The following is a 13,243-nucleotide window of genomic DNA, read 5'->3' as shown; positions in this document are numbered from 1 at the left end:
CTGCCGCCGCCTTCACCTGTCGCACACACCTGTCACTCGTCCTCACCCGTCCCGCCCAGCCGCACGCTCCGTAGCCCATTAGTCACTTGACACCCCAATAGCACAAACCGGCCGCTGCCGTCACCCGCCAGGAGACAGCCCTCTTCCCCCTGGCCGACTCCAGCGAGAGCCTATACCACTCTGCCCGGTCCCACTCACCTGACGCCGGTCCACTCGCTACTTCGCCCACCTCAGGTTCACCTGGACGAAGCTCCCGCCAGCGGTGCCGAGGGTGGCACTGAGCGCACCGCCCCTTTGTGATACGTCGACCAATCGCGAGTCTGTGTTCACTCCGCCCTCCAATCAGCGGGGCGGGGCTGGCCGCCGACACCAGTGGTTACTGGGACACGGAGTTGGCAGGAGCCCGACTGGAAGTCGGTTGGAGAAGCCCGGATGTGGCTTCGTTGTCTAGCAACGGAGAACGCGGCCTGAAAGGCTTAGCCCAGTAGAGTTCCTGCTCGCTGCGCACGCTGTGCTTTTCTAGAGCGTACACCCCCGGCTTATACTCCCTTCCCTGCACCGCGCCGTTCCCACCAGTCCACCTTCGTGGTCTCGTGTGGAAAGCGGGCATATCGCTCGTGGGGCATCTGAAGTCCGGGCCGCTTGCCCGCGTTCCCGGCACGGGACTCCAACAGAAGCCTGATCTGGTCCCCGTAGATACCACCGGCTTCTGCCTGAACCCCGAGGTCTGGCGGGAGTTTCCTCCTTGGTGCTCAGAGACTGGAAGCACCTAGGTGCGGACTACAAAATTGAACGTTCCAGCCTGGGCTTTGGAGTGGCACAGAGTTGTCTTGGCTGTCTCTTGCGTCATTCGTTCTTAACAGCACCTGCTACCACCACTGTTCAAGTGCCAGATAGTTTTCAAGGGTCTTTTACATCCTTTCCACTGTCCTGCAAGATTAGTACAGAATTGAACCCTCACTGACAAAGCCGAAAACAAAAGCTAAATAAGGCACAGCATGTTGTCTACTGTCTCTTAGTGAGAGAGTCAGATTTGAATCTTGAGCAGAATAAAAAAATACAGTCCTGTTCCACTATCCTATCCCGCTCCTAGACTGGGAATTCAGGCCACTGCCCAGGTGATGAATTGTGGAGGCTGAATCAAGAGTAACATTCAGGTCGGGCATGGTGGTGCATATCTGTAATCCCAACACTCTAGGGGCAGGAGGATTGCTGGTGATATACAGTGAGACTCAAAACAAAACAAAACAAAAAAAAACAAAGTAGTATGAGTGCCACCATAGGAACTTTGCCACAGTCCCGCCTTCCAAACCCCTCAAAATAGCAATGTATTTTTAATCTTGTTTTGTCTCCCAAATCCCCTAGAATCAGTCCCAATGACTGACTAGATTTGCTGACTACAAAAGAAAGGTCAGGTACTGAAGATGGACTTGACCCTGAGCCCTAGCTCAGAACAGGCTAGATACACAAACACACCTAGGAGAAGAAGGCAACTAGGAAGCACCCTCTTCCACCAAGTGTCACTTTTACAGCAGAGGACCGCTGATCCACTCAAGCGGTGCAAAACCTCTGGCTCTGGGTATAGGTAACTACCACACATTTTGTTTTGTTTTGATTTTTTTTTTGGTACTGGGGATCGAACTCGGGTCCTTGCGCTTGCAAGGCAGGCGCCGGAACCACTAAGCTACATCCCCAGCCTTGTTTTGATTTTGGACTGGGGATTGAACCCCGAGTTTTCATACTTGCTACATCCCCAGGCTGCTTTTTAAAATATTTTAAGAAAAGTTTGGGCTCAAACTTGTGATCCTCCTGCCTCAGCTTGAGTGTGGGGGTTTCAGCTTCTCAGTCCATTCTTAACGTGCCTGTCCAAGAGTTAGAGGTCCAGAATTGGTGAGGCCAGTGTGGCTGGCCTACAGGATTGTTCCATGGTTAGACTGAATACTCATCAGCATGCTAGCACAGCCCAGGAAAGCATGGCCAGAATGGGATAGCCCTCTGTGTGGCTAGCAGCCAGGACATGTCTGCCAGTGCAGCATTCAGCAGGACATAATCTCCATCCTAAACATGTCTGTCTCCCCTGTGCTGTGACCTGGGCTCACCCTGCTGCCTCCACAATGAAGTGCAAGGCTGCGGAGATGGAAGTAGGTTCCTCCTAGGGGGAGCCAGCTTTCTGTAAGCAGCAGGGAGAAACACCTTAGGAGCTGTGGCCCATCCCAGTGACTGTCCCAGTTTCTCAACTCCGGCAGTTTGTGGGCTGAATTCAGGCAGACAATATGTAAAAAATGGGTGTGGCTGTGTTCTAAGAACACTATTTATATAGCCAGAAGAAGCAGGGCCACTGTTTTCAAAATCTTTCCTTAGAGGACTTAAAGAGGCATCTTTAGAATTCAGTGGAAACCACTTCTTAAAGGCTGAGACTCATGAAGCATTATCTCTCATCTGCCTAGGGCCTGACTAAACTGGGGCTCCCCCACAGGGTTCCCACCCATTAACACAGACCCCTTCATCTGTGTGGCATCTGTGTGGTCAGCTGTGAAAAGTTACAAGCAGATTTCTTCTATAACATGCCCTAATCTTACCGTGGCCCTAGTGAAATAAAAACCAACCAATCATTGCGAAACATTTATTTTTGTTGTGCAGTATTAAGCTTGATTAAAATCAGTGCAAAAAGATACTAAGTACATAGGGTAGAAGGTGAATTAGCTGTTTCAGTATTTGTCTTTATTATAATTCAGGTAGGACAATAGGCATGTAAGTCAACATCTCTAACTAAAGAATGTAACCGAAGGGCGAGACACAGATACTACACAGGCTCTACTGGCCTCCAAAAGCATTCAGGGGATCATCAAATATGTTGGACTCCTTGTGTTTCAATCTTGGTTCAGGCGCTGTCTGTGCAGATCGGCTTTTTGGTTTGGTTGTTTTAGTCTGGAGACCAGAGAAGATATCATCTTTGAAGAGAAAAAGAGTGGCTTAATGGCAAGAAAATGGGTACTTTTCTTTTTTTTTTTTTTTTTTTTTGGTACCAGAGATGCTTGTGAGGCAGGTGGCAGAACCACTAAGCTAAATCCCTGGCCCTTGATTAAGTTTTAGGATAACATGCAAGTTGTAGTTTCCCTCAGCCACAAAGTATGTGTATGAATGTGCAGGACTGGGGAAAGGAAAGTGTGACTGGCTCTCTCATGGGACAGTGGACTTATTTCTACCTTTTTTTCACTGTGGATTTTAAAAGGGCAAAAAGGATGTGTGAAGGGAGTCCAATTTATGATTCAATTTCTTTCAGAATAAAAATATCAATTTGAGGCACCATGGAAAAAATGAAGTCGTCATGACTGTATCTACGTAGTGTTTCACAGACTGTAAAACTTGTCCTGGTTATGTACCATGTGCAGTGATGTTACTGGTAGGATTCTGCTAGGCCAAGTTTTTGGCATGTGTACATAAAAAGACAAGTGCAAAAAACTGTGGCATTATTTATATTAGAGAAAATTTAGAAACAGTCTAGCTTGCTATTAATAGGCTAAATAAATAGCAGTACTTCATAACCACCAAACTCAAGAACTCTATGTACTAACAAGGAAAGATATTGAAAGGTGACTAAAAGGAACAGCAGAAAAGTAAAGTCTATTCTTATTTCTGAAATATTACCATGTCTGAAAACATCTACCAAACTCTGAATAATGGTTACTCTCTAAGGCTTTTTCTTTACACTTTTCACATTTTCTAAGTTGTTTATTCCCTAAGCACGTGCGTTTACATATCTGGTAATAAAAGAGACAAATGAAGTTTCTTTGCACCTCTGTGGGACAGTACAGGCTTGCCTGGGGGAGCAGGCCAATCTGGTGGGGGGTGTGTGGCACCAGGCCCAAGGCTAACTTGGGGGAAGAGGGAACCTCTAGGAAGAGTGCGTCTGGCCTCAGCTAAGTTTACTTAGGCCATCAGAAGCCCCATCTTTATGGCTATGGGGTATCTGGATTCTCCATTTGCCAAGCAGGGGCTCTGCAAGCATGTGTACAAACAGAAGAACCCAGAGAGATGCTAAGTTGGGAAGATGACCCTGCTCCTGTAGTTCTGCCCCAATCTCCGAACCACTGGCCCTCACTCTCCAGCTAGAACTGATTTAACCAACAACTCCCTGGCCCCAAGTGGCTGCCTCAGCCTACAGCAGTGCTTGCATCAGTGTGTGACAGAGGATGACCCACCAAAGCAGAAGTTATATTGTGCTTAAAGGTGGAATTCTGGGCCCCTTTGTATTCTCCAAAGCCCACCATGCTAAGAGGCTGCTTCACCTGAGAGTCTAGGCAGGAGACTTATTCAGCCTTAGCCCAAATCAGAGCAAGCAAGGACCAGGCCAGGGGTGGTTTCCTGGAAAGGGCCAGACATAGTCCAGACCAGGCACTGAGGGCTATCAATTCTCTATGCCCAAGGTGGAACACCAGACTTACCCATATCATCATCAAAGATAGACTTAGCTTCCACTTTCTTTTTGGACTTTCCTTTTGGTTTTAGGGTTAGGTCAGCAAAGATATCAATGTTATCATCAAGTAAGCTGGGTTCCAAATTTCTCTCCTTCTGTCTCTTTTTTTGTGATGGTTTAACTGCTTCTGTAGCAAATATATCATCCTTATTAGGCAAAAAAAAAAAAAAAAAAAAAAAAAAAAAAAAAAAAAAAAAAAATAAATTAAATTAAAAAAAAAAAAAAAAAAAAAAAAAAAAAAAAAAAAAGCAAAACAATTATATATATTTTGTTGTTACTAAAAACATTTTGTGAGTTCTAGACATGCACACTAGCAGGGTGTTAAGAGACACCCATCTAAGCCTGAGAGGCGCCGTCCAGACCTGCACTTGGCCCACAGCAGCTCAGAAGCCAGCTTTCCTATCCTCCAGGGAATGCCGTTGGTGCGGAAAACATTCGATCATTTGATGCCCTCTTTGTCTTGTTCCACTCCCTGAGAGCTCTGAGAAGTGTACCCATCCTAGTTCACCTTGTACCTGGGACCCAGATAGTCAACAATGGCCAAGTAGTTCCTACCCAAGGCCACAGTGCCTGGGCCTCTGCTAAGCCAGCAGCTCTAGGCAGGGCCTATTTTCCCAGAATCAGAGGATCACCACAAAAGCCATATCCACACACTTCTCACATGCTGCAGCATGGCATGCAAGGACAATGATGGCAGCAATGGTCTATAAAATAAATCAAACTCTGAAACCAAGACCTGGGACTAGGGTATACATTAGTGGTAGAGCACTTGCCTAGTGGTTGCAAGGCTCTGGGTTCAATCCCAGCACAGCCCCCCCAAAAAACCTCAGAACCTGTATCAAGGATTATGATCAAGAACTACCCCTATGTGAAACAAAGACACTTCTGAGTAAACTTCAGAGTTATTAATACGAGATGTGAATTACTAAGCATGTAGACACTAGGCATGCACAAAACAAGCTGAACATACCCCTGGCTCAAATAAGCCATGGAGTACTTGTTACCTCAAAAATATCTTGTGTTTTTGATACAAAATCCTGCTGACTGCTGCGCTTGGGCTCATTCTTCTTGCCTTTCTGGTCAGTGAAGAGATCGTCCTCATCATCCAAGAGGGGAAAAGGGTTTGTTTTCTTTTCTGGTCTCGGCTTAACAGACTGAAAGAGATCATCATCGCTGTAGGCCTCACCGAGGGCAGGAAACAGGGAGCTCTTCTCTTTGCCTCCCTCAACCAGGTGGGCTGAGACCTCCATGACCTTTGCCTTGGTTTTTGCTCTCTCTGTGAACTGCGATCCTGTGTTCTTGGAAAACATGTCCTCAGAATCAAACAGGTCAGTCTCACCCCTGGGCTGGCTCAGGGCCATCACAAAGGGGCTCCTGTCCATCGTAGGTGCAGGACCACTTTCCCTAGGTGAAGCAGCAGTAGACACAGCCTCCTCAGACCCGACTTCTACACTGGCCGCTCTGGGCTGAGGCTGACGGCCATTGGGCAAAGCGGAACCATCTGCCGACTGTGTGATGGAGCCTCCAGGGACACTCGTGTCCTCAGCCTCACTGGATTCTTGGGCAGCCAGACGCCTGGCTGCGCGAGTCTGTGGCCTGCGCTTCCCTCTCACTTTGACACGACTCTGCAATACCAAAAACAGCATGTGTGGATTTGATAAACTAAGCGTGCAAAGTCAACACAGCGAAGAATCATCAACTCAAAATACTGCACAGGCATCTGACCTGTGTCAGTTGAGGTACCATTTAATAGACAGGTTATCTATCTCTTAAGCAATTCCAAAGAAGGAGTTTATAGGTTGTGTTACTCCAAGACTCTTTCTTACTGCTTTACATTCTCCATTCTTGGGTCTAAGGGCAGTTTCAGTTTAGTTTCACATAAGAAGTTTCAGTGGTTGCTGGAGCCCTGGGAGTAGGTGCATGGGTACCCTGTGACCCACAACCCTCTCCCTTGCACTTCCTCGGCCCTCAATTCAAACATGCATCTTTCCAAACAAGAAAATATCAGAGACTCCAGTACCAACATTTTCTCAGGCTCTAGGTCTGGGGAAATGTGCAACAAGAAAGGTAACCCCACGGGCTTTCTTCAACAAACACCAGGTATTGAATGCAAAAAATATAGCCAGAAATCAGAACCCTTAATATAACTTTGAGACATAATCTGGTGTTTTTTGATATTTACGAAAATACACAAATTTAGTTCAGAGAAGGTGCAGCCTACTTTGGGCAAAGTACTTGTCTATGTCTGTCGACTTCAAGGAAATTTCCTAAATAATTTTAGGAAGTAATCAATTTAAACAAACAAAAGAGTTAACAGAAGCTACCTACAAAAGGATGTTTTATTTTGCCTATGAAAACAGTTTGGAAACCTTGAGTGTATCTGCCAGGGTTAGGTCTCCTAGATCCTGTGGATAACTCAGGGACCAGCTAAGACTTTCTAGAGAAGGAAGATGATTGGATGGAAAAAAGAAAGTGCATTAACATGGAAGGAACATGTACAGGAGTTGGGAGGCCACTGACGGCTTTCCCAGCTGGGGAGGAAAGTGCCCCAGGATCTTGGAGTTGGAGCCCAGGACACAAGGTGGGAGGTCCTGAGTAAGGCTGTGAGACAGAGAAAGCTTGGCCAGCAGACATCGGCAGGTGGGGTGAGGGGGTGGTGACAGAAGTGACTGCAAGTTGGGGGTGATCCATGCAGCAGACACCAACTGAGGCTAGGGGACTTCTGCATGGCTATTATGCAAAACGTACATGTAACACTAGAGATATGGAAACAGTGGAACTGGGGAGGTGGAGAGCAACAAGAGGGAAGGAGGCTGAAGGAAGGACGGGGTGTCAGAGCAGGACTACTGTGTGTAACTCATGGACTAGGAAGAGGCAGCCAGGCTGTTCTGCTGAAGCAAAGCACAGTCAGTCACATCACCTTGTTGGCACTGTGTAAGGTGTCTGCCTGTGCAGGAAGATCAAAGCTCACACCGGCCTCCCCATGCCCAGGAGCAGCAGGCTGACCATCCACAACGAGGTTCCTTCCAGGTCCCGTGGAAGGAAGAGCCAATTCTGGAGAAACAGGTTTTGCTCCTAGGACCTGGGGAGCTGCTCCAGGCAACAAGGCTGTCGGGTTAATCGCTAAATTTGCCTGAAGAAGAAAAAGGAAAGTTGGTATTTGTTGTTAAATATAGCAGCCTAATATCACCCCTGCCACACATGATGAGACTCAGTGCTTACAATTCAAAATACAAGAGAGGAGAAATGTAGGAAAATTGCCTGATCCTCAGAATTAGACCAAAGCGTAACACACTTGCACCCATCACAGGGACCAAGAAAAGATGTTAAAAGACACAGCACACAGAAGCAACAACCAGGGAGTGCAGGGAGTGCTGGACTAGGGGCACAGATGAGAAAATGCTTGCAGCAGCTGGAAAGTGAAAATAGAAACAGGTTTATAGATGCCACAAGGCAGGTAATGAAGGTTCCGTTATAATTACTTGTATTTTCCCGATCCGAGTGGATGGCTCTTTGGTTTTAAGTGGAGTGAGACCTGATGAATCCTGTGAAAAATTACATTGTTAATGATCGGTGGGGAACAGGGAGCCAAGCGTCTCCTGGGTTACACTCAATCCTGGGGGCAGATCTGTGGAGCAACACTGTCACTTTCTGCAGATCATGTAGCTCTCCCAAGGCCTCACACTTGCTAGTGCCCCTTGGTTATGCCTTCCTCCCACATGCAGGTGGAAGGCTGTCAGTGACACATGGAGTAGTGGGAGACACAAGGCCTAGGATTCCTAGGAGCTGCAGCTTGTCAGAAGGAGGCCTGCCACTGGCAAATGACCATGCTGGCCATCCCACACAGCAGGCGTCAAGGAGCAGGGACTGTCCACAGCCTAGCCTGGTTCTCCAAGCAAAGGATCTGAGCTGTGGGATGTGTGCATGGTGATATGCCAGCCCTCATTTCAGAGTTCTGGAAGGACTGCAGAGGAACTGACAGCCACCACCCTGTAAGTGGCAATCAGTGGAATTCATAGTAACTCTAACTTACTTCTACTCCCATGGAGCATAGGAGAAGAGGAGGCTCTGTACTCCACGTAAGCTCCAGTTTGAAACTGAATCTGGAATCAGGTCAGAAAATAATGACTGAATACAGACCAGGGAGACTGCAGTGGAGTAAAGGGAGAAGAGATGAACAGGGATAAAAGATACAGCAAAAAGGACAGGCTCTATCTGGGGTGAAGTAATTCTGGGTCTGCACAGTGGAACTAACCTGTACTCAGATGCAACAAGAACTGGAAATCCTAAAGATATCTAACCTGTGCTGTTTCTGGTTTCCATATGCTTTTCTCTTTGATATCTTGAGTAGATTCGAGATGCTTCTGGTTCTTCGAAGAGGAAAGAGAATTGTCTTTTTTTACCACCTTCTTTTTTTCCAGTACCTACAAAAGGAAAAAATGCTAGTGTGCCACATATCTTAAACATTTTAAAGAAAAATCGTAATTCAAGGAGGAACTTGATTTCTGGATTTAAAAAATTTCCTTCTTCACTGAGGGTTGAGGAGATCAAAAGTAGCATTTCAGAGAGCATTCTGAGCATTATAACTTTCCAGGGCTGGGAGTGCAGCTGGTGGTAAAGTGCCTGCCTAACATGCAAAAGGCCCCAGCCTTGATGCCCAAAACCACAAAAGCAAAGGGGGAAAAAAGAAAAGAAAAAGACTGTGCCTTTCACAGCATTCTTCTCTGTGACAGAAATAAAATTTAGTGGGGCAGGTGAAAAAAAAACACATATGGGTTAGAACTCAAATTAGTTTGTGCCTGAGAGGTACTAACACAGATTCGCTACAGTATATATGCAATGGTTTTCCAATAAATCAAACATGTTTGTAATGCAGTCGGAGGGCCTGCACCAGCTATGGTTTTAATGTCAAGTGAGGGAACACAGGACAGGCAACTGCACAAATTGAGATCCCAAACATGTGTTCTGACCAGCATTTTTGGCTGCTATTTGTTTATGATCGGGCACCACAACTCTGTTCATTTCCTTCCTCTGATAAGTAGACATTTGTCTCCTCTCTTACATCACCAGAACAGATAAAAGGCTGATACCACAGGCTGGGTCTTGGCAGAGCTGAAAAGATCGTCATCTTCATCATCACCAAACAGGCTCCCCATGCTCGGCTCTGCCAACTGGAACAGACAACATTCAGATTCAGCCCCGAAAAGGAAAGTGATTTACAGCATGAGCTGAGTGAGCAGCCAAGACAGATTCTAACAGTGAGAAAATGTCACGTGGCGAACTAACCCTGGTCTTTTGAGAGCCAGCAAAAAGGTCAACATCTGGGTCATTGTCCTTTTGGAGCTTGTGGCTAAAAAGAAGCTCTTCATCCTGGAAGACACCTGTGCTCTTGGGTCGAGCATTGGGATCAGGACCCTGGGCAAAAGATTGAGAACATGGTGACTACATTTCTAAGGACGCAGCATATGAAAATCACGTCTGCAAAGATGGATACCACAGGACGTCTCCTGTAGCTTCCCATATGCTGCCAAAAGGCTGGCCACGGCCTAAGTGCCCAGCAGCAGGGGGACAACACATTCACACAACAGAACACTCATTCAGGGCATGCAATCCAAGGATTTTAAAATATATTCATGGAATTGTGCAAACACTATCACAATCTAAGTTTACAATACTCTCAGCACCCCAAAAGAAACCCTGAACCATTCAGTCATTTTCCATTCCCACCCACCCTTTCCACTCAGCCTCATGTGACCATTCATTGACTTTGGATCTTTATGGGGTACCATGTGATAACCAAGTATGTGTATACAGTGTGTAATGACAACATCAGGGTAATCAGAATTTCCAACTCCTTAAATACTTATCACTTCTTTATGTCAGAAACTTTAGAACTCTTTTCCTCTGGGTCTTTATAAAATAAAAACAATAAAGTATAAATTGCTGTGCATAGTCATATTATAGCACTGTATAGCATTAGAACTCAACTCCTCGTATTTACTGCACTTTCATATTGGCAAATAATACAGCAGCTTTCCCTTATCCAAGGGGGACATCCCAGTACCCACAGTGATGCCTGAAACCTTGGATAGCACTGAACACTTTAATCGCTTTTTCAGGTTCAGTTCAGCACTTACCAGCCGGTAGGGTATAACTCAAGTATGAGACGCAACAGCACAACGAGGCATGAATTCTTTCCTTCACAATTTCAGGGTCAGAAAATTTGTTCTTATTATCAAGTTTAGAAACTTGTGCATAGGATTTGGTTTCCTTCCTGAGGCCCAGAACTTTCACCTTTCACTCAGGGAAGGTGCTTTATTGTTTCTCTGTGGCATGTCTGAGTCAACAGCATCATTCTTTTTGGCTCTGGGACCAAGATTATGAAAGTAAGGTTTCCTTACATACAGGCACTACAAGGTGGGCAAGATGCCAACAGTCAGCCTGGTAAACATGACAGCTACTATTTGATTACTGGGTAGACTGCCTACACAGTGAGGCTACACTGCATGAGATGATTCACATCCCAGGCAGCAGGGATGAGGATAGTGTAAAATTCCATCATGCTTCTCAGAAAAAGGGACAACATACACACTGCTCATTTCTGAAGTTTACCCATTTCACATTTTTAGACTGCAGGATGAGTGGGTAACTGAAACTGAAAAGTGAATCTGTGGGTAGGAGGATCATTGTCTTTCACAGCAGTGGATGCACCTCATGGGCCCATCCACAGAGGGTGCACATTTGAACTGGTTCATTGCTTTGCTCGCTCTTGTACGCAATCCTGCTGGGAATATCCGGCACATGTTTGCGTGATCATGTTTTCACCTCTCAGATACACACCTAGGCATGGGCTTGCTGGGCCATGTGGCAGCTCCATGTTTTAACAACTTTTGAAACCATGATGCTGTTTTCCAAAGTGCTTGTACCATTTCATATTCCAGTTCCTCCACACCCTGCCAACATTTGTTTGTTTTCTTTTCCAGTTCCAACCTCCCTGGTGGGCAACTCACTGAGGTTCTGGTTCCCTAATAACTGATAAAGCTGAGTATTTTTTCATGTGTTTTAGCCATCTGTGCATCTTCTCTGTAGAAACGTGCACTTGCATTTTTTGTCCCTCTTTTAATCGGATTATCGTTTCATGATGGAGCTGTATTTTATGTATTCTAGATGTATACCCCTTATCAAGTACATGATTTGAAAATATTTCTCATGTTGATGAGTCATTTTTTACTTTTCTGATGGTGTCCTTTGAAGTACAATTTTGGTTTTCACTGGAATGAAGTCGTTTTAGCTATTCTTTTCTCCTTTGTGCTTTTGATATATCTGAGAAAGTTCTGCCTAATCCAAGGACATGATTATTTTTACATTCTCTTACAGGAGTTGTATAGTTTTCTTACAACTGTATCTATGACTCATTCTCAGTTTTATTTCTTTGTGTGGTGTAACAGTCTAGCTTCATTCTTTTGCATGGAGACACCAGTATCCCAGCACCAATTGTTGAAAAGAAGCTAAAGTATAGATCTGGTCTGACCTCCCTCTTCTATTGCTGGCAGCCTTTAACTGGCCAAGGGTCAAAGTCTTACCAGAAGCACCCAGCAGAGGCAGGTGTCATTCTAATACCCTTCCCCAGAGCTTCTGGAGGGAAGTCACTGATCAGATTGCCAAACATCTGAGTGACAGGATAGAATCATTCACACACTGTTCCAAAGGCTAAGATCTCTTCCTTAACTCATGACGGAATAACACAAAACTATTCTTCCAGCACCTCTATGGACTCAAACCTGTATTCCTTCTGCTCACCTTTCCCACTTCTGTCTGTGGAGCACGGGTGCTGTCTGGACCTTCCATTTTATCCTCTTCCTCATCAAACAAGCTAAGGACAGTTTTAGTTCTACCCGTAGTTCCTTTATCCAATGGGGTTGCTGGGGAAAACAAATCAGAATGCGCGATGACTTCCTGGGTAGATGTGGTCAAAAGTCCTTCCTGGAAATGGAAATAGTAAGGAGAAAAGATATGTAATAAAGTCTGTAAAAGTCTGATCCTGGCACCTTCCCACCCCTTATGAATTCTACAGCTGTTGCAGTTGCAGGATTCAGGGCACTACAGCTGGTCACATCTACTCCATGTGATGAAACACAGAAGTCAGTTCTTGGCTGGCTGTGCCAATGAAGAATCTTGTACAGACAATAGACAGCAAAAGATAACTTCTCCAAACACTGTTAGGCTGCAGGTCCCTCTTTCTTTCTAGGTGACAGGCCATCAGAATCCTGCTGTCACAAGTTGCTTATGAGCTAGAAGGGATTTTTAAGTCAGAGAGACAACAAATGTCTGTCATGTCTCATCATTTAACTAATACATTACTTAAGTCCCAAAGGGAACTCTAATCAGCAAAACCAGACAATAATTGCAGGCTATTATTGTATATGAAATTAGAACAATGCCCAAAACAATCCTAACACACAACATTTATTCATCCCACAGTATCACAATTCAGGGAAGACACAACTGGTCATAAGAACCATTACTGCTCTATGTACACCTAGGAAGGAGACTGACTCTGGATTTTTCCTGCCATGGAATGTGAGGTACCCCAATTTCAGGATGGACAAACCAGAACATGTTTTTTTGGTTTTTGTTATCTGTTTTTCTTTTGGTACTGGAGCTTGAACTCGGGTCCTTGTGCTTGTGAGGCAGGTGGCAGAACCACTGAGCTAAATCCCCAGCCCTGGAACATTTTTTTTGACATAGTATGTAAGATATAAGATA

The 13,243-nt window shown here is 45.4% G+C and overlaps 2 protein-coding genes across 7 annotated transcripts in view; both read right to left on the bottom strand.

The window, feature by feature from the left end:
- The window catches only part of Zfand4 (zinc finger AN1-type containing 4), a 48,724-nt gene extending 47,936 nt beyond the window's left edge, over positions 1-788 (bottom strand). For both annotated transcript variants that reach the window (XM_010622492.3, XM_010622493.3), the window contains exon 1: positions 199-788. The gene's annotated coding sequence lies outside the window, so the exon portion shown is untranslated. The remainder of the gene's footprint in view (positions 1-198) is intronic.
- Positions 789-2,699: 1,911 nt separating this feature from the next.
- The window catches only part of Washc2c (WASH complex subunit 2C), a 43,957-nt gene continuing 33,413 nt past the window's right edge, over positions 2,700-13,243 (bottom strand). For all 5 annotated transcript variants that reach the window (XM_033761922.1, XM_033761925.1, XM_033761928.1 and 2 more), the window contains 9 exons: positions 12,278-12,460; positions 9,764-9,892; positions 9,568-9,648; positions 8,779-8,901; positions 7,960-8,022; positions 7,398-7,610; positions 5,482-6,102; positions 4,446-4,623; positions 2,700-2,951 (listed from right to left, as the gene is read on the bottom strand). In XM_033761922.1, coding sequence (XP_033617813.1) covers positions 2,815-2,951; positions 4,446-4,623; positions 5,482-6,102; positions 7,398-7,610; positions 7,960-8,022; positions 8,779-8,901; positions 9,568-9,648; positions 9,764-9,892; positions 12,278-12,460 — 1,728 coding nt within the window. In that variant the 3' untranslated portion in view covers positions 2,700-2,814. The remainder of the gene's footprint in view (positions 2,952-4,445; positions 4,624-5,481; positions 6,103-7,397; positions 7,611-7,959; positions 8,023-8,778; positions 8,902-9,567; positions 9,649-9,763; positions 9,893-12,277; positions 12,461-13,243) is intronic.

This window comes from Fukomys damarensis, unplaced genomic scaffold, assembly GCF_012274545.1.
Source record: "Fukomys damarensis isolate Sample0158 unplaced genomic scaffold, DMR_v1.0_HiC HiC_scaffold_1, whole genome shotgun sequence".
NCBI classification, from domain to species: domain Eukaryota; kingdom Metazoa; phylum Chordata; class Mammalia; order Rodentia; family Bathyergidae; genus Fukomys; species Fukomys damarensis.
This window is presented reverse-complemented; position numbering and strand designations above follow the sequence as displayed.